Source organism: Anabrus simplex, chromosome 2, assembly GCF_040414725.1.
Source record: "Anabrus simplex isolate iqAnaSimp1 chromosome 2, ASM4041472v1, whole genome shotgun sequence".
Lineage (NCBI taxonomy): Eukaryota > Metazoa > Arthropoda > Insecta > Orthoptera > Tettigoniidae > Anabrus > Anabrus simplex.
In genome coordinates, this window is record NC_090266.1 from 736,603,623 (window position 1) to 736,626,015 (window position 22,393).

General features: G+C 41.1%; 1 protein-coding gene across 1 annotated transcript in view; it reads left to right on the forward strand.

Annotated features, from left to right (window-relative positions):
- The window catches only part of Atg4b (Autophagy-related 4b), a 156,831-nt gene that overhangs the window by 108,806 nt on the left and 25,632 nt on the right, over positions 1–22,393 (forward strand). Inside the window, exon 5 of the mRNA XM_067141396.2 lies at positions 13,671–13,904. Within this exon, the coding sequence (XP_066997497.2) occupies positions 13,671–13,904 (234 nt within the window). The remainder of the gene's footprint in view (positions 1–13,670; positions 13,905–22,393) is intronic.

Here is a 22,393-nt window from a genome sequence, read left to right on the forward strand (position 1 = left end):
CGAGACCCGTGTATATATTTGAACCAGCGACAGCAATTTATAATGTAATTCTGTCGACTCATTTGGGGAAGATTACTACTCTAACCTCACGTTTTATTGGTTAATAAACTTTTCCACCCATTTATTTCTTTGAGTTTTCATTTACGAATATGTACTCTAGAACCTGTGCTGTGATTTTAAGTTAATTTAGCTAGACCATTTGACCGCCACTTTATTCTATTTGGATGCACCACACGTGTCTTCGCTGAGCTAGGCCAAGCAAGCACAAGGTAAGGTACAACATGCTGCCACTATATATTTTATTTTTTTTCCAGCCCTCATACGACAGTCTCTCATGCCCTTTTACTGCTCTCAAAGTGTCATCTCCACAATCTGCAAGAGGATCAAACAGGCTGGAAATGTTTGTGGATTGTTCATCTGTGTACTGTCACCAAATGCCAGATAATGCAGTCAGAGTACTATCAGATTATCTTGTTAGGTACCAGAGAGTAGCCACATGAACAAGCATTTCTAGGTTTACTGTGTACTTAAACTTGGTGTTGAGGAGGATTGTGTGGTCAGACGCCCGTGGGGTAAATCCTGTGACCACTGCCCACTGACTGATTAGCATGGTGCAAAGAACATCAAGCTTGGACCTGCTTATGATTTTAGGACAAGTCCAGGTTCAGTGGATTGTGTGATTCCTGACATGTTTGCTTGTGGCAACAATGGAAAAAGTAGGTTCAGTCCAGTCGATATCGTTGAAGGAGACTTGTCGTGGAATGTATAGTGGCTAGGTGATGCAGTGTTCAAGTGGTATGTCTGTAGGCTGGTATATGGCATTCCACTTAGAGGCAGATAATAGATACTAAATTATATGGACCACTACACAGTGTGCATGTTCTTGTTATGAAACTAGTGTGTATTCAGCCACTAGTGTATGTGAACCATAATTGCAACTCTGTAACAAAGCAGATGTATTGACTTGCCATTCTGCAAAGGAATATCAGCCCTTTCAGGGGTGCAGTGGATGCATATCATATCTATGATAAAGCATAGCGGTGTTCACGGGAGTTGCCCTGTAGTTTGGCCCGGGCCATGGACACGAAGAGAGGGTGTGGTAGGGAGCACGACATTATTGAATGCAGTGACATACACTATCTTATCAAAAGTGTTACAAGTGAACTATGTAGCATGAGTGGAATGTAATTTTTTTAAGACTTTATTGGCGAAGTACTATATAATGTTTTATTTATCATGACCGAACCTGTACTGTTATTTGTAGAGCATAAGATAATTTAATGACCTAACCTGTACTGTATAATGTTGTAACATAGGCATTTGTAAATAGTAGAATTCTGTCTATAGTTCCTGGAAAGATCCAGAAAGTTATATAACTTTTGTACAGGGTGTGTTACTTTGTTGGTATGTGTTCTAGAAAGTGTGTTCTGTCTATTCTGGAAAAATACGACTTTCGCGATCATGCGTATTCTAGAATGTTAGTCAAAGTTCGCGATCGAAAGTAAGGTTGTGATTGGTGAGTCTAGGTGGCGATAGGGAACACGTGGACGCTGATTGGTTGCCTCCAAGGCCAGTAACTCCTATATATAGTGAGCGAGGCAGTGTTCGAATCAATTCTGTATCCTGAATTCTGTCGGTCTCGGTTTATCTGTCTGCGAGCAGCCTATCTGGTTGACGTCCCCCGGCTTCGGGGATGGCACTCTGCTCGGGTAAGCACTCTTGAATTCCGTTCCTGCTAAAATTTCCGTAATGTTCCGATTTGCTTTTCATACAGGAGTCTGCCCTAACCTCGCCTAGATTCACCAAATTAGTTACTTATGACACCTTAGTTTTTCAGCTGGACTTACCTGTTCGTTTCCGAGGCATTCCCGTTTTGTTTCACTAAAATATGTATATTGTAGTTTAATAGTATTTCCCTTGGGGTTTGCCTCTGATAGTTCTGTATCACTTTAGGTACGCTAGATTTTGGATAACCTGTAAATTGCATTGTATTACTGCATTGGTAACTAGATGTACAGTTGATTTGTAATTTGAATTTACACTGCTACGAATAACATCACTGAACTTATAGCTCATAACTTGGAATGTATTTGTAGAATTATCTTGTAAATAATATTTTTAAAAACTAAGGATCAGGGTGATTCATTTCGGAATCCGCTATCTAAGCCATGTCCATGCCTTTGGTAGGTTCCCAGCCCTTCCATCTTCCCGTTTTGTCGTTCACTAGTTGGCCCTACTGATAGTTACGTACTTGTTTTGTTGGAGATCCGCGTAATGCTAGCTACTGTTTTTCCGAGTGTGTAGTGTCACGCTCTGCTACCAAAATGTTACCTCTACTACAGTGGTAACACCAAACAAGGCACAAACACAGTTAAAAGGGGAAGGTAAGAGTACAATACACAATATAAGAAAACACTACACACTCGGAAAAACAGTAGCTAGCATTACGCGGATCTCCAACAAAACAAGTACGTAACTATCAGTAGGGCCAACTAGTGAACGACAAAACGGGAAGATGGAAGGGCTGGGAACCTACCAAAGGCATGGACATGGCTTAGATAGCGGATTCCGAAATGAATCACCCTGATCCTTAGTTTTTAAAAATATTATTTACAAGATAATTCTACAAATACATTCCAAGTTTTGAGCTATAAGTTCAGTGATATACATAGGTTATTCGTAGCAGTGTAAATTCAAATTACAAATCAACTGTACATCTAGTTACCAATGCAGTAGTACAATGCAATTTACAGGTTATCCAAAATCTAGCGTACCTAAAGTGATACAGAACTATCAGAGGCAAACCCCAAGGGAAATACTATTAAACTACAATATACATATTTTAGTGAAACAAAACGGGAATGCCTCGGAAACGAACAGGTAAGTCCAGCTGAAAAACTAAGGCGTCATAAGTAACTAATTTGGTGAATCTAGGCGAGGTTAGGGCAGACTCCTGTATGAAAAGCAAATCGGAACATTACGGAAATTTTAGCAGGAACGGAATTCAAGAGTGCTTACCCGAGCAGAGTGCCATCCCCGAAGCCGGGGGACGTCAACCAGATAGGCTGCTCGCAGACAGATAAACCGAGACCGACAGAATTCAGGATACAGAATTGATTCGAACACTGCCTCGCTCACTATATATAGGAATTACTGGCCTTGGAGGCAACCAATCAGCGTCCACGTGTTCCCTATCGCCACCTAGACTCACCAATCACAACCTTACTTTCGATCGCGAACTTTGACTAACATTCTAGAATACGCATGATCGCGAAAGTCGTATTTTTCCAGAATAGACAGAACACACTTTCTAGAACACATACCAACAAAGTAACACACCCTGTACAAAAGTTATATAACTTTCTGGATCTTTCCAGGAACTATAGACAGAATTCTACTATTTACAAATGCCTATGTTACAACATTATACAGTACAGGTTAGGTCATTAAATTATCTTATGCTCTACAAATAACAGTACAGGTTCGGTCATGATAAATAAAACATTATATAGTACTTCGCCAATAAAGTCTTAAAAATATTACATTCCACTCATGCTACATAGTTCACTTGTAACAAAAAGTATCCAGACACCTACATCAAACTGAAGACAGAGTTTGCTGATAACATATTCTCTAGAAGTTGCCATTAATATGATGTTTGTCTGCCTTTTGCCTTCATCACAGCCCTGACTATGTTGTTGAGACTTTCCACCAAGTGTCGGAACATTTCCATGGGAATGGCATCCCATTCTTCCTGAAGAGCCGTGGGATCTGGAACAGAGTTGCCGTTCTAACTCATCCCATAGGTGTTCTACTGGGTTTAGGTTAGGACTATGGGTAGGCCATTCCAGTTGCAGAATATTATTCTTAAACCATTGGCTTACAGAGCCCGCTTTATTACTCGGAGCGTTATCATGTTGGTAAAAACAATGGTCATCACTGAACTGATTTTCCATGCTAAGCAGTATGAAAGCATGCAGAATGTTTTGATATCTTTGTGCATTTATAGTGATGCAGCCCTGCTAGAGAGCCAAGTACATGCCATGAGAAACATCCCTACACCATAATGCCACCTCCTCCAAACTTTATTATTGGTACTAAACATTCAGGTAGATAGCGTTCCCCAGGCATTCTCCATACCCAGATTCTCCCATCAGATTGCTCCAATTTATAACATGATTCATCACTCCGAATTACCTGTTTTCACTGTTCCAGTGTCGTTGCTCTTTATTAAGAGGGGAGATATTTTGTTTATAGGCAGCCGCTTGACTGTGGAACCTATTCTCCTTAATCCCCGATGCACAGTCGTGGGTCTGGTTGTACTTGATAAAACCTTGAAATTCCCTGGTGATAGTTTTTACATATGACCAACCATTTTCTCGTACCACCCTCTTTAATGTTCGTTGGTCCCTGGGTGACAGAAAATGTAGCGGACCAGATCGAGGTTGTGGTGTGGTTCTACCTTCATGCTTCCACTTTACAGTTACGTCACTGACAGTCGGTTTGGGTACATTTGTAAGCTTAGAAATGTCCCTTATAGATTTCTTGCTTATATGGCAAACAATGATTACCCCATGTTGAAAGTCACTAAGCTCATCCCACCTACCCTAGTGCGGTTCTGTAGTTGCACTGAACAATACAAACCTCCTTGCCTCCTTTTACATGCTTATGATATGTCATTTATTGTTTATTAGTGTGCAGTGGTGTCTGGATACTTTAATCAGATAGTGTACTCGTTAAAGTGCAATATTTTATGCTGTAAATTAATGTATTTTGAATAAATTCTTCCAAGATTACATGGAAAGTTACTTTTTTCACAATAACTTGTTAAGAAGATATAATTACATAAATCGTCTGCCAATTTTTATAAACATAAACCAACAACTTTCCAAGGAATATATAAAATCTAGTGTAATTATATCTTTGGAATGCTAAGAAAAGTTTGAGGGGGGGGGGGGGCTACATTTCCTTTAAGGACACACCTTAATATACAACAATATATGAAGGTAATCCCAAAAATAAGGTCTCCTATTTTGTTATAAATACATAGACCTGTTTATTTCTACACTGGTTTACATCATTTTACAGGTATTTTTCTACATAATCACCATTTCGGTCGATGCATTTTTGTAGACGCTGTGACAGTTTTTGTATGCCCACGTCATACCAGCTTGCCGCCATGCTGTTCAGAAAGTTGTGAACCTCATTTTTCGCCTCGTTGTTGGTGCTGAATCACTTGCCAGCCAAATGTTCTTTCAACTTACAGAACAAGTGATAGTCACTGGGCGCCAAGTCGGGACTATAGGGTGGGTGGGTGATGTTCCACTGAAACTGTTGCAGGAGAGCAACGGTTTGCCGGGCGACGTGCGGACGAGCATTGTCATGGAGAATGATTATGTCCTTGTTCAACATTCCTCTTCTCCGATTCTGAATTGCCCATCTGAGTTTTCTCAGGGTCTCACAGTACCTGTCAGCGTTAATTGTTGTCCCAGCGGGCATAAAGACCAACAATACCCCTTTTCGATCCCAAAACACAGTTGTCATGGCTTTACCGGCAGACTGTGTTTGCTTGAATTTCCGTGGCTTTGGTGAAGAGGGATGCCGCCACTGGCGTGATTGTTGCTTGGTCTCAAGTGTAAAGTGGAACGCCCAGGTTTCGTCACCCGTGACAATTCAGTCCAAAAAGTTGTTCTGTTTGGCTGTAAAGCGTTGAAGAAATGCGTGGGAAGAATCAACTCATTACTGTATATGGTCTTCAGCCAGCATGCATGGCACCCATCTTGTGCACACCTTCCGGTATTTCAACTTTTCCGTTAAAATTCTGTGAGCGGCGCGTCGGGAAACCTCAGGAACCAAAGTGCAGAGATCATCGAGTGTGATCCGCCAGTCTTCATGAATGATTTGCTCAACCTTCATGACTCTCTGGACGGAAATTTTTGGTCTCCCGCTCCTTCGTTTGTCGTGAATTTCAGTCTGACCGGCTGCAAACTCTCTACACCACTTGCGAACATTTTTGACATCCATGCACGGCTCGCCATACACTTCCATCAATTGACGATGGATTTAAATCGGTTCAGTACATTTTGTGTTCAAAAACCGAAAAACTGCACGCACTTCGCACTTGGCGGTAACATCCAACGGGAGCTCCATTCTCAACAGCTGCCAAGCCAAGACTGAGTGCCTCACGCGGCGTGCACATGTTTATATGCGAGCGCGGGAAACACTCTTCACAATATTGTGACCAACAGCCACACGAACAGAGTTCTGTATTTATAAAAAAAAATAGGAGACCTCATTTTTGGGATTACCCTCATATTTATTGTTTGTGTCTCTGCTATGAGGCATGAAATATCTGGTCAGATCAATCTACTTGAAAGCAGCCGAAGTACTCCTCTTAACAATGGTTTTTAACAGGTCCTCAAACCAGTTTTGCACAATTCTCTCCTTCAATTGAATCATGTGTTGCAGAATTTTTTATGTTACAGTCAATCATCGTCATCATCATCATCATCACATCATCATCATTTTCCAGCTCCATTTTCCCGGGTGTAGTGTACAAGCGTTTGCCACTTCTTCCTGTCAAAGTATAGATTCTGTTCCTCTATGTTCTCCCACTTGACATTCCTCTTACTGACCTCTGATTTCTCTTTGTCTGTCTATCGATTCCTTGGCCTCCTTATTAGCCTCTTCCCTTTCACGTCTCTGTCAAAGTAATTCTTTGCTGTTGTCATTCTGTCCATCCGCATAACATGACCAAACCATTGTAGCCTGTGTCTTCCTAAAAGCTTGGTAAGGGCGAGTTGGCTGCAGTTAGGGACACGCAGCTGTGAGCTTGCATCCAGGAGATAGCGGGTTCAAACCCCACTGTTGGCAGCTCTGAAGATGGTTTTCCGTGGTTTCTCATTTTCACACCAGGCAAATGCTGGGGGCTGTACCTTAATTAAGGCCTCGGCCGCTTCCTTCCCATTCCTAAGCCTTTCCTCTCTCATCGTCGCCATAAGACCTATCTGTGTCGGTGCGACGTAAAGCAAATGGAAAAAAAAAAGAGAGAAACAGGTGTTTTGATGCCAGACTTCTTCCTGTTTGTTTCATTTCTAATCTTGTCTTTACTGGTTTTTGGTTCATTGTTCTGATGAATTTCATTTCTTTTGTCTGGATTTTACTATTAACCTTGTTATATAGGGTATATGTTTCGAGTCCATAGGTGAGAACTGGAATGAACTAGGTCTCACTTGAAGCTAAAATTGAGAAGCTTTCAGAGTCCTATTAAGTATTTCTCGGTTTATTGTGTTATGTTTTGCAATGATACTTCCAAAGTATCTGAAGTTAGAAACAGATTGTAACAGAGTTCCCTCCAGGAATATGTTTTTTTTTTTTTACTATTTGCTTTACGTCACACCGACACAGATATGTCTTATAGCGACAATGAGATAGGAAAGGCCTAGGAATTGGAAGTGGCCGTGGCCTTAATTAAGGTACAGCCCCAGCATTTGCCTGGTGTGAAAATGGGAAACCACGGAAAACCATCTTCAGGGCTGCTGACAGTGGGGATCGAACCCACTATCTCCCGATTACTGGATACTGGCCGCACTTAAGCGACTGCAGCTATCGAGCTCGGTGGAATATGTTTGAGACCGCCTTTCCTGATGATAGTAATTTCAACAGTTTTTGTTTTACTGATGTTTAATCCACATTCTCTGAACTTGCCGTTCTAAAGATTTAGTTTCTCCTGTACTTCTGCTTCATTTTCTCTCCAGATCAGATCATCATCTGCAAATATTATAAGTGTTAGGCTCTTTGCAATGTTTTTTGATGGATTTTATTATCCGATCTATGACAGTGATGAACAAGAGTGGTGACGAGGCACTACCCTGCTGGACTCCTCTTTTGGTTTCAAACCAATCTGATCTTCCATCCCTTACTTGGGCACAACTAAAGTATTTTTGATTGAGCATCTTGACTTTATCAGTCAAGAAGTTTGACATGCCTATACCTTCTAGGCATTTCCAAATTATCTTCCTAGGCACATTATCGTAGGCCTTTTCAATGTCCATAAAAACCATCACTAAGTTCTTATCATATTCCCAGGGCTTCTCCGTCAGCATTCTGATGGCAAACATCAGGTCTGTAGTGCTTCAGTTCTTCCTGAACCCGTTTTGCTCCTCCTCCAATAACTGTTCTGCTATATTCCTGATTCTTCTTTCAGTTATCTTCTCCAGAAGTTTAAGTGAGGGAGAAAGTAGAGTGATGCCCCTATAATTTCCACGTTTCTTCCTGTTTCCCTTTTTTATACAGGGAGATGATACCTTTCATCCAGTCCTCTGATATCCTGTTCTGTTTCTAAATGTCAAAGAGTACTCTGTACTCTGCTTTGTGCTCCAGCTGTCTGTATCGTGTCAGCAGTGAGGTTGTCACACTTACAATTTCTCATGTTCTTCAGCTCAGACTCCTCTTCTAGCTATGTTAGCTGGTGTTGTGCTCCATCACTTGCATCTAAACTGCATCCTTCAGTGGTATCATTTTGAAACTTTCTCCATTTAATAAAGTATGGAAGTAGTTCTTCATTTCTTCTGTGATGCCTTGATCTGTCTTCACCAGGTTCCCATCATCTGTTTCCAATGCGAGGATAATACCATGCTCACTTCTGTTCTTGAGTACTTTATGAAGCAACTTTCCATTACTTTCACAGTCTTCTGTTAGCCTGGTAGTGAACTCGCCCCAACACATTTCCTTTTCGTCTTTAATCAGTCGCTTCACAAATAAATTGAACCCTTTCATTCCATCATGGTGTTTCTTTTATCCCTTCATATTGCATTTTTTTTTTCAACGTAGTGATTCAGCGTCTGAAACCAGTGGGTTCTAGAATTACAGCCACTCTTCTTCCACTCCTCTTTTTTTTCATTCTTTGGTAATTTGGCTGAGATCTTTCTTTGGTATTCTTCTTTCTTCCCATCTTCTCCTCGCAACCAGGCCTTTATTTTTGGCATTTTCTTTTGCTTGACATTCTGCACATGGACGTTCCCAATGTACGTGATCAAAAGATGGTGGTCACCATCAATATATTCATTTGGAATAACCTAAACATCAGTGATGAATAGGCTAGCACATCTATCAGTTATTATATACTAGTCTATTACTGTCCTCTGCTTCCTGTCACAACTGTGCCATGTGATTTTATGGCTGTCTCTCTTCTGCTTAGCTTGGCTTATTCCTTCCACAGAAGTCTTATCAGGTTTTCTCCCTCCTGGTTTCTGCCACCATAGCAATTGGGGCCTGTGATATCTTCACACAGACTTGTGTATCTGTCCCAGCTTGGGCATTCAGGTCTCCCATAATTGTGATATTGTCTTCTTTTATTTAGTCTTCTAGATCTGCAAGGAACTGATCTTTTTATTTTTTTTGCTAGTTGCTTTACGTCGCACCGACACAGATAGGTCTTATGGCGATGATGGTATAGGAAAGGCCTGGGAGTGGGAAGGAAGCGGCCGTGGCCTTAATTAAGGTACAGCCCCAGCATTTGCCTGGTGTGAAAATGGGAAACCATGGAAAACCATCTTCAGGGCTGCCGACAGTGGGATTCGAACCCACTATCTCCCGGATGCAAGCTCACAGCCGCGCGCCCCTAACCGCACGGCCAACTCGCCCAGTCTTTTTAATCTGCAGGACAGCCTGCCTATAGGGCATATACTACGATGAAGGTCTGGAATACCTGGCCAACACGTTAATTTCATTTTAATGATTCTGTCACCATGTGTGTTGGACATGCGGTTAGAGTCACGCGCCTGTGAGCTTGCATCCGGGGGATAGTGGGTTCGAATCCCACTGTCGGCAGCCCTGAAGATGGTTTTCTGTGGTTTCCCATTTTCACACCAGGCAAATGCTGGGGCTGTACCATAATTAAGGCCACGACCGCTTCCTTCCCGCTCCTAGGCCTTCCCTATCCCATCGTCGCCATTAGACCTACCTGTGTTGGTGCGGCGTAAAGCAACTAGCAAAAAAAAAAAAAAAAAAGATTCTGTCACTCATATAACTTAGGTCCATCTGACATCAACATCTTTGTGGAGAATGAAAGAAACTCCATTTCTGGCTTTATTCAGGTTTCCACTCCAGTACAGTGTATAACCATTTTGTAAGATTTTCTTTCCTGAACCTTTCCATTTTGTCTCGCTCAACTCTAAAATCCTGAGTGTGCGTCTGTCCATGAGGTCTACAATTTCTTCGCATTTACCAGTAAGGGTGAGGATATTGAGGGTTCCAATTCTGAGCTCTTTCTTCCTATGTAATCTCTGTCTTTTCCTGCATCTCTGATGAGCTTTGGGTTGTTGGCCATCGTTAGTTCATGAGTTGCATGAAGATTTGTTTTCATATCTGGTAATTTTAATGCTTTTACATCCGAGGCTTGTTTTGGTTTGGAAAGCAACGAACTCATCAACTCTGTTCAACTGGCTTGGTACGCCTGACACTGTGGAGGATTTTCTGTTGAGGTAATCCCCCTTAGTCTTTGGCAGTCCCATGTCAAACCTGCAAGGCAGCAACATTTGGTGAATTTGTGTATCATTTCTTACATAAAGGCTTCACCAAACCTCCTAAGGGAGAATTCCTCCACCTTTAGCCGTTTTTTTCTCCCTTAGTTTGTCGCGTTTGGTACTAGCCAGACAGTCTCAGGTAGTACCATCTATTGTCACGTACGGTAGCAGGGTGTTACTGACCTGACAGTGCCACTCTATATTTCTTTTTTGGTGATGACAATACCACATATTTTAAAATATCTAAAGCCATCTCTTTTCAGTTCCGAATCAGCTAATTTATAACTGTTAGGCAGGCTGAAGAGCGTAACAGTTATATAATACCACTTATGAAATGTTCTGGCATTTTACCCATTTTGTTGAAAGAAATAGACTTGTTTCCAAAAAGAATTTCGCACCATGAACGTATTGCACGAGTTCAGTGAAGGTTGCCACACAATACAGAATCATCACAGGATGACGTTTGTCCCATTTGTGTTTAATGCAGATTGCCTGCACGGAAGTGCCACTTGGGGGTGTACATGTCCATTCCATCCCTCATTCATAGTTGCAAGACACCGAATAAGGCATTAGTACTAATATGGCCGGGCTGAGTGGCTCAGACGGTTGAGGCGCTGGCCTTCTGACCCCAACTTGGCAGGTTCGATCCTGGCTCAGTCCGGTGGTATTTGAAGGGGCTCAGCCTCGTGTCGGTAGATTTACTGGCACGTAAAAGAACTCTTGCGGGACTAAATTCCGGCACCTCGGCGTCTCTGAAAACCGTCAAAGAAGTTAGTGGGACGTAAAACAAATAACATTATTATTAGTACTAATATGAGCCACAGAGCCAATTTGAGTAAACAGGCAACATGCCCTGATGTCATGTTCAACAGGCCTTTGACCAGCTAGATGAGTTTGAGAGAGACATCATTATTGAACTAAGAGAGACAGGTTGGATGTTTCAGCGCATCACCACTTGAACCACTTTGACTGCACTGTGCATTGGTGTTGGTTGCAGGCTTGGGTCAACCCCAACAGACCACCAGCAGGGAAGATAGTTTCGTTGTGCACCAGAGTGCAAAAACTATGCAGGTGTTACTGCATACCATCCATAGACATGTCACAGCAGCTGTGGATATGCCTGTATATACCAATACCATATCCAGGCGGCAAGCAGAGCAGGATCTATCATAGCAGTGTCCCATACGAGGTCTACCATTACGACCAGAGCATCGCCGAGTTCGTTTGAACTTCTGCCGTGAACTGGCAGCTTGTGCATTGGCGATGAGTGGTGTTCAGCAACAATACACGGCTCTGTCTGGATACAAATCACCACCGAATATGAGTCTGTAGATGTCCTGGCCAGCGCAGTGATCTGCGCTTCTTTGTAGAGTGACACACTGTCCCAGCAAGGGTGCCATTTCTTATGATTCCCACTCCCCAGTGGTGATTGAAGAAACCCTGACAACACGGCAATACACCCAGAAAATTTGGTGACCATATGTGCTTCCCTCCTAACATTACTTGACAACTCTATTTTCCAGCAGTACGAGTATCTCTTGCCTGCCTTCATGATGTCAGAATGCTTCCTTGGCCAGTGAGGTCTCCAGACCACGTCCATGTTAAGCTGCCATGATAGATGACTACCTGGGAGCCAAGCATATCACTTGTTTGGGTGGCTGCCCTGTTACCCTGATTTGAACTCTATTAAGCATACTTGGAGAACATTCAGGCATTGAAAACCGCTACAAACCATCCAATAGCATCATGTGGCTTTGGGGGGATAAGCGAGACTCTCCAACACAAATACTACTGGACAGTCTTGTTCTAATTGGGGTAGCCCATATCTAAAACAGCAACACAATTTTACAATTCCACCGAGCATGTCAGCTATGTGGTACGGGTCGTGTACCCTGTAAGCTTGCTTTAGGGGGAATAATGGGCTTGAACCCTACTATCAGCAGCCCCGAAGATGGTGTTCTGTGGTCTCCCATTTTCACTGTGGCAAATTTGGTAACTTTATTAAGGCTGTGGCTGCTTCCTTTCCAGTTTTGAACGGCCTGTTCTCTTCTATTGTCACCAGAAACATTCTGAATCAGTACAACATTAAACTGGTGGCAAGAAAAAATTCCTTTTCTTTCACTCCCTGTGGCAGAAATACGTTCCAGCATACCTACACAAATTCTGCCATTCTTCTTCTACTGCTTTTCCCACATTTGTGGGGTCCCTGGTGCAAACTGTGTCTCACATGTGGATTTGGCCATGTTTTGTGCTGGATACCCCTCCTGATGCCAATCCTGTGTGGAGGGATGTAATCACCATTGCATGTTTCTGTGGTGGTTGGTAGTGTAGTGTGTTGTCTGAATATGGGACAAGCACCCAGTCCCCGAGCCAGAAGAATTAATCATACGCAATTAAAAATCCCCGACCCAGCCGGGAATCGAACCCAGGAGCCTCTGAACCAAAGGCCTCATTGCTGACCATTCAGCCGATGAGTCGGACTACTCAAATTCTCACCATTGCCGGTATAATATATTGATCAATCGAAAAAGGGAAGGAGACTTCTTCTTGAACTTACAGGCCTACTGTTGTTTTACTTAAGACAGTGCTAAACACAAGAAATGGTGACTCACCTCAAAATGCAGTTACATTTTCATCTTCTTCCAAATTAGTGCTGATAATCCTAAAGTAAACTTGCATTGTCTTCGTATATGATTTTGTAATCAGAAGAACATATGATTGTACATTACCATTTCAGTGGCTTTTAATGTTACAGAAGGTATGTTACAGAAGGTTACAGAAAAAGTTTGCTATTATGTCGTAGCAAGATGATGGAGAATTTTCTTTTCGTAGCATTGAGTATCTACAGTGAAAATTCAGTTAGATTTTGTCAGGTCTTACTGCGCATGATAATACTGGAACAGACAATTCTAAGGAGGCAAATATGCCAGTTACCCTCCTTAGTGGTTCATTAGCAGCAAATAGGACATTGAAATCCATTATCATAGATTGTTAAAAGTGAGGGAGCCCTTAAATTGCTCGTTACAAGTGGCTGATGCCCATTTTTCCATTTCAAATTATTAACATTCTTTCTTGTTGGATTAAAAGATATAATTTCAGCTATGGATGTTCTTGTTTATCTTCCTCAACTTTTGTTTGTTTCAGTGTACAGACAAGACATTTATGAGCTTTGTAATTGGGGTGAGAACCGATGTGCTAATCCTGTTGCTGGAAGAATTCTATCAAAATCTCTCATCCTCTTGGTTCCTGTAAGGCTTGGTGCTGTGAAGATGAATTCCATTTATGGACAATGTCTTACTTCACTCCTAACTTTAGAACAGTGCATAGGAATTATTGGAGGCCGGCCAAAACATTCCTTGTATTTTGTGGGCTATCAAGGTACAGTTGGAGTAAAGCTTACAAATGTGATTTTATGTTTATTAAAACATGGAAAAGATTATTAATTTTATTTGTCCCACAGTTGGGTTCCAATCATATTACTGTTTCTACTTGTTAATGACAATAAGAATATTCCAAAAATCAAATGCTTTAGCCTATCCTACTTTGGGTCACATAAAATTAATAACGGACAGAGGTACTGTAGTTACAATGCATAAAAGATGAAACCTCATTTTTATAACCTGGAGAAACAAGTCCCCTTCATTAAACATAATATTCTTTATGGTTCATATCATGAGAAATGAGATGAACTGCTTAGATTATAATGTTTTTCAAAAACCTATGTTTCATAGTCTTAGAAGAAATCACAAGTGTGTTAATGAAAGGAATAAATTAAACGTGGCTGCTGTACTCACGTATGATGTAAAAGGAGACCTCCCCATTATATACAGAAAAACAGTCCACAATACACAAGGACAAAAGAGAAGAGGATGACGTAAGAGGACATGGAGGAGATAGGTGGAAGAGGAGAGTCTACAGATGGGTTATGCCTGGAGAGAGTTAAACCGAATAGCTCCCCAGAATCATATGAACATCGCCCGATGCTCCTCATCAGGAGTTCAAGGAAATAAGTCTAAGTGGTAAAGAATACATTATGTGTATAACAGTGATGTATTTTTGAAATTGAACTTCTATAACTTTGTTAGAGCAGTTCTGATTTCTTCAAATGATGGGAAGGTTTCACATCTGGATTTCTAGACCGTATGTTCTTTGAAGTTTATATCATGAGAAACAACAAGCTGCCTAAAATTTTGGAAGTTTCACAGATACCTACCCTGCACCAGGAAGATTTTTTCTGTTGCTGCGAACTGTACCTGTGAGTAGAGTTTTCTTCTCCCAAAGACCCAAAGCTAGCTCAATAACGATAACATAATTAGATCAATGGTTTCACATCTGGATTTCTAGACCGTATGTTTAACTCTCTATTAGAACGTAATTAGTAATATAGTTTACTTTTGCTTGCCGTAGTGGTAGATGTGTACCAGTTGTCAACAATTATATGATACCCCTTCCAAAATACAGGGTGTTTACAAATGAATATTGGAGTTTTAACGCCTTATAATATTGAATACGTTAAACTTACAGTTATACATTATATGTCAAATGAAAGAGCAACTCAAACAGTTTTGTTTGTTGGCACCAGTGCGCATGTACGTGCAATGGTTTCGCCGCAATCCGCTAGACAGCAGTAGTAGTACGTCGTTATGCCAGTGAGGTGGCACACCATCTTGATGGAAAATGAAGTTCTCTGGCTCATTTTCTTCCAACTGAGGGAAGAGCCATTGCTGTAGTGTATCGAGGTAAGAAGTACCAGTTACAGTACGTTCACCATAAAAGAAAGGCCCATAAATCTTTCGCCGGGATACGGCACAAAAAACATTCACTTTAGGGGAATCTCGTTGCATTTGTACCAACTCGTGAGGATTTTCTGAGCCCCAGATGCGCACATTATGAGTGTTTACATGTCCACTAAGGTGAAAGACCGATTCATCACTGAAAACAACACGATTCATAAACTCATAATCATGTAACAACATGTTGTTTGCGAAGTTGGCACGTAATCTGTGGTCTGCCGGCTTTAGAGCCTGTAATAACTGTTAACGGTAAGGACGTAGCTGTAAGCGGTTTCATACAACTTTCCAAACGGTCGACGCAGGAAGTTGTAATTCACGATTAGCCTTCCGGACTGATTTCTTTGAGCTACGAGTGAATGACTCTCTCACTCGCTCAACAGTCTCTTCGCTTAATCTTGGTCATCCCTTGCTCTTCCCTTTACAAAGGCAACCGGTGTCTTCAAACTTACGATAACATCTGCAAATGTTATCACTTGGAGGATCACAACCGAACTTAATGCGGAACGCACGTTGCACAGTAACTACAGATTCTGCCTTTGCAAACTGCAAAACACAAAAAGCTTTCTGTTCACTAGTCGCCATCTTTGCTACTACCGCTGTCTAGCGGATTGCGGCAAAACCATTGCACGTACATGCGCACTGGTGCCAACAAACAAAACTGTTTGAGTTGCTCTTTCATTTGACATATAATGTATAACTGTAAGTTTAACATATTCAATATTATAAGGCGTTAAAACTCCGATATTCATTTGTAAACACCCTGTATATTTCCTAAGGAATTCAGTAAATTCATTACGACATCAAAACTTAAACCTTTTCCACTCGATTTTGGGCCCCGAGATTTTACTGAACTGCAGAGTGTAATACAAACCAGGCTCACATACCTTGAAGAGTTTTATGCCCCACCGATGGTGATGTTTGTTAGGTAAATATTGTATTAATTTAGACCTATTCTTTGTACCTACTAATGTTTCATCAATACTTAGAACTTTTCCAGGAATGTAGTGTCTTTTGAAACATGCATTGAAATGATCAATTGCAGCCCTAGTTTTGAACAGTAGATCATATTGCAGCCCTAGTTTTGAACAGTAGATCATATCCTGGATCACCTGATTTTTCTTGCTACAGCTGTTGTCTGCTAAATGAAAAAATCTATTTATGAGCAAGAACATGTCACAAGGCATTACTTTTCTAAAATAGGGTGTATCCTGACTGGGATATTGCGTACTCCAATAACGAAAAATATTCTTCTTCCTTAGTAGACCTATATTGAGAACAAGTCCAATAAAACGTTTCAACTGTGCAATATTCACATGACCTTCAGGCCACAAACGAAACGTACTCTTTCGTTGCAGAACACCTAATTTATGTAGATATTCATCAGCATATTTGTTAGTCTCTTCAATGAGAAGTCCCCAAAAACCCAGTGTGTTAAACATTGAAGTACATAATCGGCGCGGAATTATGGGGAGGCAAGTTCACAGGGCCGTGATGATGAATGACAAATGGTAGATTGTTTTCTGGAAAGTCACTTTCATCGGGTTGTATATCAGTCCAGTTCACACTTACCCCTTCACGGCTAACATTAGGCATGTCTATACTGTCTGTAGGAACATGATCACTATCACTTGCATTGAGGGGTATTTCCATAACTTGCGGGACATCCTGTTCGCCGGTATCACTACCACTGCTTTCACCCTCTTCATTTTCAGACGAATCCATACAATAATCACTGTCATTGTCCGTACTATCACACGAATCGTCAAAAATCAAGCGCTCAATTTCTGAATCGTCAACATAGTTGGCTGCCATTTTGCTCAATGCAGCCTCAATGTCAACATGAAAGTACTTCCACGTCTGCAGCCAAATAATAGCCTGCATATTGTCATTTGTTTACCAGAGTCTTTTGCTACGAAAGATAAAAGCATCGGGAGCCAGCATGGCTTGAAATTCGTGCCATATGTTGGCTAACAGTAGTACTATATTTGAATTACGAGACTGTCTCCCAGGCAGATGACTGCACTTGACCAAACAGCACATCATCTTCTTGGAAGACGGTCCGCAGTTCTAGGGCAAAGGAGTAATTCTGGTAATCTGAGCAAGATCAGTCCAGTCACTAACAACACTGACTTTGCAAAGCCTCATCAGAATGAACATTCTCCAGAACATAGTACTAGTATGCTTGAAACTGCCACACAGGTGAGGGATTCACTTTATGATATTGGTATGCTAGATTCCACTCTGGAAGAAACTACCTTTGGTGGAAACCAGAGTGATCATGCTGCTCAGCATTGTGAAGCGAACAAAGTCATTTATTCTCCAAGTTTATATCCAAAGCATAGAACTGAATCTTCAGGAACATTATATAACCCTGATCCATTAGGGATTTCACAGTCATTGGGGAATATACTCACTTCCTTGATATGTGACTTGGATTATCCACAGACATCAGGAGGTACACAAACAGCAGAAAACATACCGACATCACACATCAGCAAAGAGCCTGTTTCAACCCGTGTATGGACAGGTTTAGGGCTGACAAAATCAGGCAGACCGCGGCAGCGAAAGCTATTTGAAATAAGTGTTTCTGAGAGAAAGGTTAAACAACAGTAGAGTATTTGAAAAAAACATGTTTTGAAATCACCCTGTGGAACCAGTTGTCGGAAAAAGTGTAGTGAGATATTTAGTCATATTTAAAGGAAGAAAATAAATGAAGAGTTTTGGAATCTTAGCAAAACCGAGAAATAAGTTTTCATTTCAAGCCACACTGTTCATCAGCCTGTTAAGCGGAGATGAACTGGAGAAGATTTTCACAGAAATATATCCTTTTCATCGCTTTCTGAAAAACGACGATGGTGAGAGAGCTTCGGTGTGCAAAGTTTTATCTTAACTACTCTAGGCTTTTTTCTAAAAGTAATAATACTTTCGTACGGACCATTTGTAAGAAAGCTTAAGATATTTTTTCAGTCTCTCTGCGTTTACAGCAAAAAATAAAGGAATCAAAAGTGCTTGGAACAAAGTTGACCGTGATCTCCTGAGGGCACATGTTGAATCATTCAATCCTCCTGTTTCACCTTACCGCAGGGAACATGCTACAAATAGGCGCAGACATGCCAAGTCTCCCGATTTAAGCGGGAGACTCCCGATTTTTCATCATTCCTCCTGATCTCTCGATCGCCGGGACCGATCTCCCGATTTTCAGAGCAGTATCAGTAATTTTCATATTATTTTAAACTCCCACGGATTTCCTCGTTCTCAATTTAAGAATTACCGGAATTTATTAGGATCAACCTATTCAATACAATAGAATTGATGTACATTTCAGTACGGACCATATATGAAATTTGTAACATGTAATAATTTCCTCGTTCTATCGATATATGGCTGAGTATGGCTGGTCGATAGTAGTTCTAATAATGATACCATATGGCAGTACGGGGCATGGTGGCCAGTCATGTGCTCCTCTTTGGTCTATAATACAGTCATTCTCTTTGCAAGCGAGTAACCTAACCTCAGAAGTAGCACGCCATAGTCATCTACCCGGGCCAAGACCTTCAAGAAGTGCTCGTGTTGTGTCTTAATATTTGTTTTGGCCAAAATGTCAAAAACGAAATATAATGCAGTGTTTAAAAGTGCTTATAGGGAAGAGTTTCCATGTTTGAGTGAATCCAGAAAGGGACCAACATTCACATTCTGTACTATAATTATGTAGGTGTGATTTTGCAGTTGCGCATGGCGGGAAGTACGCTATACTGAAGCATATAAACCAAACCCCATGGCACTACAGCCCTTGAAGGGCCTTAGCCTACCAAGCAACCGCTGCTCAGCCTGAAGGCCTGTAGATTACGAGGTTTCGTGTGGTCAGCACGACAAATCCTCTCGGCTGTTATTCTTGGCTTTCTAGACTGGGGCCGCTATCTCACCGTCAGATAGCTCCTCAATTCTAACCACCCAGGCTGAGTGGACCTCGAACCAGCCCTCAGGTACAGGTAAAAATCCCTGACCTGCCCGGGAATCGAATCCAGGGCCTCTGGTTAAGAGGCAGGCACGCTACCCCTACACCACGGGGCTGGCTACTCAAGTATATGCAAACGAAAAAACAAGGAGTGTCCAGTGTGTAGAAAGAAACCAGAAACTGAACTTTTCATGTAAAAACCAAGATGTAAATCCTGTGACGAATGCCGAGGCATTATTTACGTCGTTTATCATAGAACATAACCTGCCTGTAAATTGTGCCGATCACACGGGACCTTTGTTTCACAAAATGTTTCCTGATTCGGAAATTGCTAAACGATATGGGTGTGCTAGAACGAAAACTGCGGCTATCATTACAGAAATGTGCATGGAAGAAAGGGCAAAAATTGTATCACATTTGCAGGTGAATGCATTTTCTGTTGCTACTGGTGGTAGCAATAAAAGCGACTTGAAAATATATCCCAATGTTGTAACATATTTTTTAGGCCTGAACTCAATGAAATTCCGAGTTGTCTACTCTCTGTGCTTAATTTAGAATGGGATGCTACTGGAGCTAACATTGCCAATCTTTTGCTCTCAACTTTTTGGGAATTCTGCATTCCATTAAAAAACTGCCTAGCTCTTGGTGCTGATAATGCTCCAGTAATGGTAGGATTAAAGAATTGTGTAGCAGGATGTTTGAAGCGGGAAAATAGTAACATAATCATAGTACGCTGCTCGTCACCTAATTAATCTTGTTGCAGAGAAGGGTACAGCCTGCTTGTCCGTAAATGTAGATGAAAGTATAATTGATATATTTTATTATCTGGAAAGGAGTGCAAAGAGGAAAGAAAAGTTCAGAGAATTTCAGACTTTACACAACACAGAGATCAGGAAAATTCTGAAGCATGTGCGTACTCGATGGTTATCACTAAGAAGATGTTTAGGATTTTGCTGTAGTAGGAGCGAAATTGTGGGTAAGGATTCTCAGATGGGAACTTTGAAGACTTACAAAATTCCTTTTTGCCTTTTTCTCTCAAGTTTTATGGATATCTTTGAGAATCCAAATGTAGCTCTTCTGTGAAGTATGCCGCACATCCACTTATTGAGGTCAGTTTTGGAGGAACTATTGAAGAATGTGATCGCAAGGTTTGTGAAACCACACATTATTAAAAGCTCCTCCTGTCTCCTTGATGTAGATTATCATACTCCAGCAAATCAAAAGGATGATTGTTATCTGATGATAGGGAACTCTGCATTTGTTTTGGTGAACACTTTGAAGTCTGAGGAAGAGTGCATATTCTTTAAGTCTGTTAGAAAGTGTTTCTCTTCATCGTGTGACTACATGGTACACAAAGTTCCATTCAAAGATGAAGTTTTAATTAATGCAGAAGTTGCAAATATTTCTGCTATAAGTAAGGCATCATTTTCTAGCCTTAGATTTTTCATTAACAAGTTTCCGAACATTTTGACTAGTGAAACAGAACATTTAGATAAAGAAACTGATATTCTGCACTCCCAGTTCTGTAACATCCAGCTCAAAGAAACAGACCTGGCAAAAGGAAGAATTGATGTTCAATGGGCATTGGTAGGTCAGATGAAATCAGCTGATGGTGTACTTAAATATGACAGACTCTCGAAGGTGATGCTTGCTATTTTATCAATTCCACATAGCAATGCAGAATATGAAAGGATTTTTAGCAGAGTCACAAAGACAAAAACACAGTTCAGATCCTTGCTGTCTGAACAAACTTTGGAGAAACTTTTAACCTTAAAATCAGTTCAGCAAGGCAAGTGCTTTGAGCAAAAATTTAGTTCCGAGTTTCTGAAGAGGGCTAAGTCAGCTACTGGTGTGTTGAACAACAATTAGTCGTAATGTGATCACCATGTTGAAGGATGAGAAGTCACATGTTCCTACAGTTCAGGTATGTCCAGTATTTATATATTTAGCATATATATAGGCCAAATAGAATTGTTAATGTATTGAATTATAAAACTCTGGGCTGAGTGGCTCAGACGGTTAAGGCACTGGCCTTCTGACCCCAAGGCAGGTTCGATCCTGGCTCAGTCTGGTGGTATTTGAAGGTGCTCAAATACGTCAGCCTCGTGTCGGTAGATTTACTGGCACGTAAAAGAACTCCTGCGGGACTAAATTCCGGCACCTCGGTATCTCAGAAAACCGTAAAAGAGTAGTTAGTGGGACGTAAAGCAATTAACATTATTAGTATTGAATTATAATGAATTAGTACATGTTTTGCCATCGGTGATGTGTCGCAATACGTCACGATTCGCTGCCAAATTTCTCCTGATTTTTTTACTTTTGAAAGTTGGTATGTCTGTAGGTGATACCTTCCTAGCGATATCACAGCAGCATCCATGCACAAACATTTTGTGCAGAATGTAGGAGGTACATGTTCTTACGACCTCTATCGATCAGTTTTATGGGAAATGAATATTTCCTTTACAAAAGTTGGAAATGAAGAGTATGAAAAAAGTGAAATTTTCAGTCAGCACAATCCAAAATACACAGTTAACGAGCTCAAAAATTGGAAGCGGCATTTACAGTGAGTGGGAATTGCACGTTAGTAGAGCAAGTGAAGCTAGAAAAAAAATATAAAGAGCATTCTGATAAGGAATTCACAAATGGCCACCTCTATTTTTCTGCATACTTGCAGAAAGTGATTATGCTTCCACGAATGGATGAATTTAAGGTCTCAGTATTCACAAAATGTGTTATAGCACTTGATGAATCATTTGCTCCTCTAGGACCTACAACTGAAAACCAGAAGCCTTTCGCAGTATTGTGGTAAGAGGGTATATCAGGGCGTAAACAAGAGGACATTGTCAATGCGTACCATTCTTTCTTTTTGCATCATAGAGATGCTGACCAAATCCCGATTGACATGCTCTGTTGGTGGAAAAATATCAAATTCCGTCCTTGGGAACTTAGAATTTCCAAATCCCGATTGCTCGGTGTCGAAAATGAATTCCACACTAAACAATGGGATAAGGTTGTTTACCTCATCTACAAATGCTCAGGCCTATTCTGCAGTTTGGTGTGAATCATCAAGTTGCTGCTTTGTTTGGAATGTCATTTTGCGTTGTCCAATGCTGTAGCTC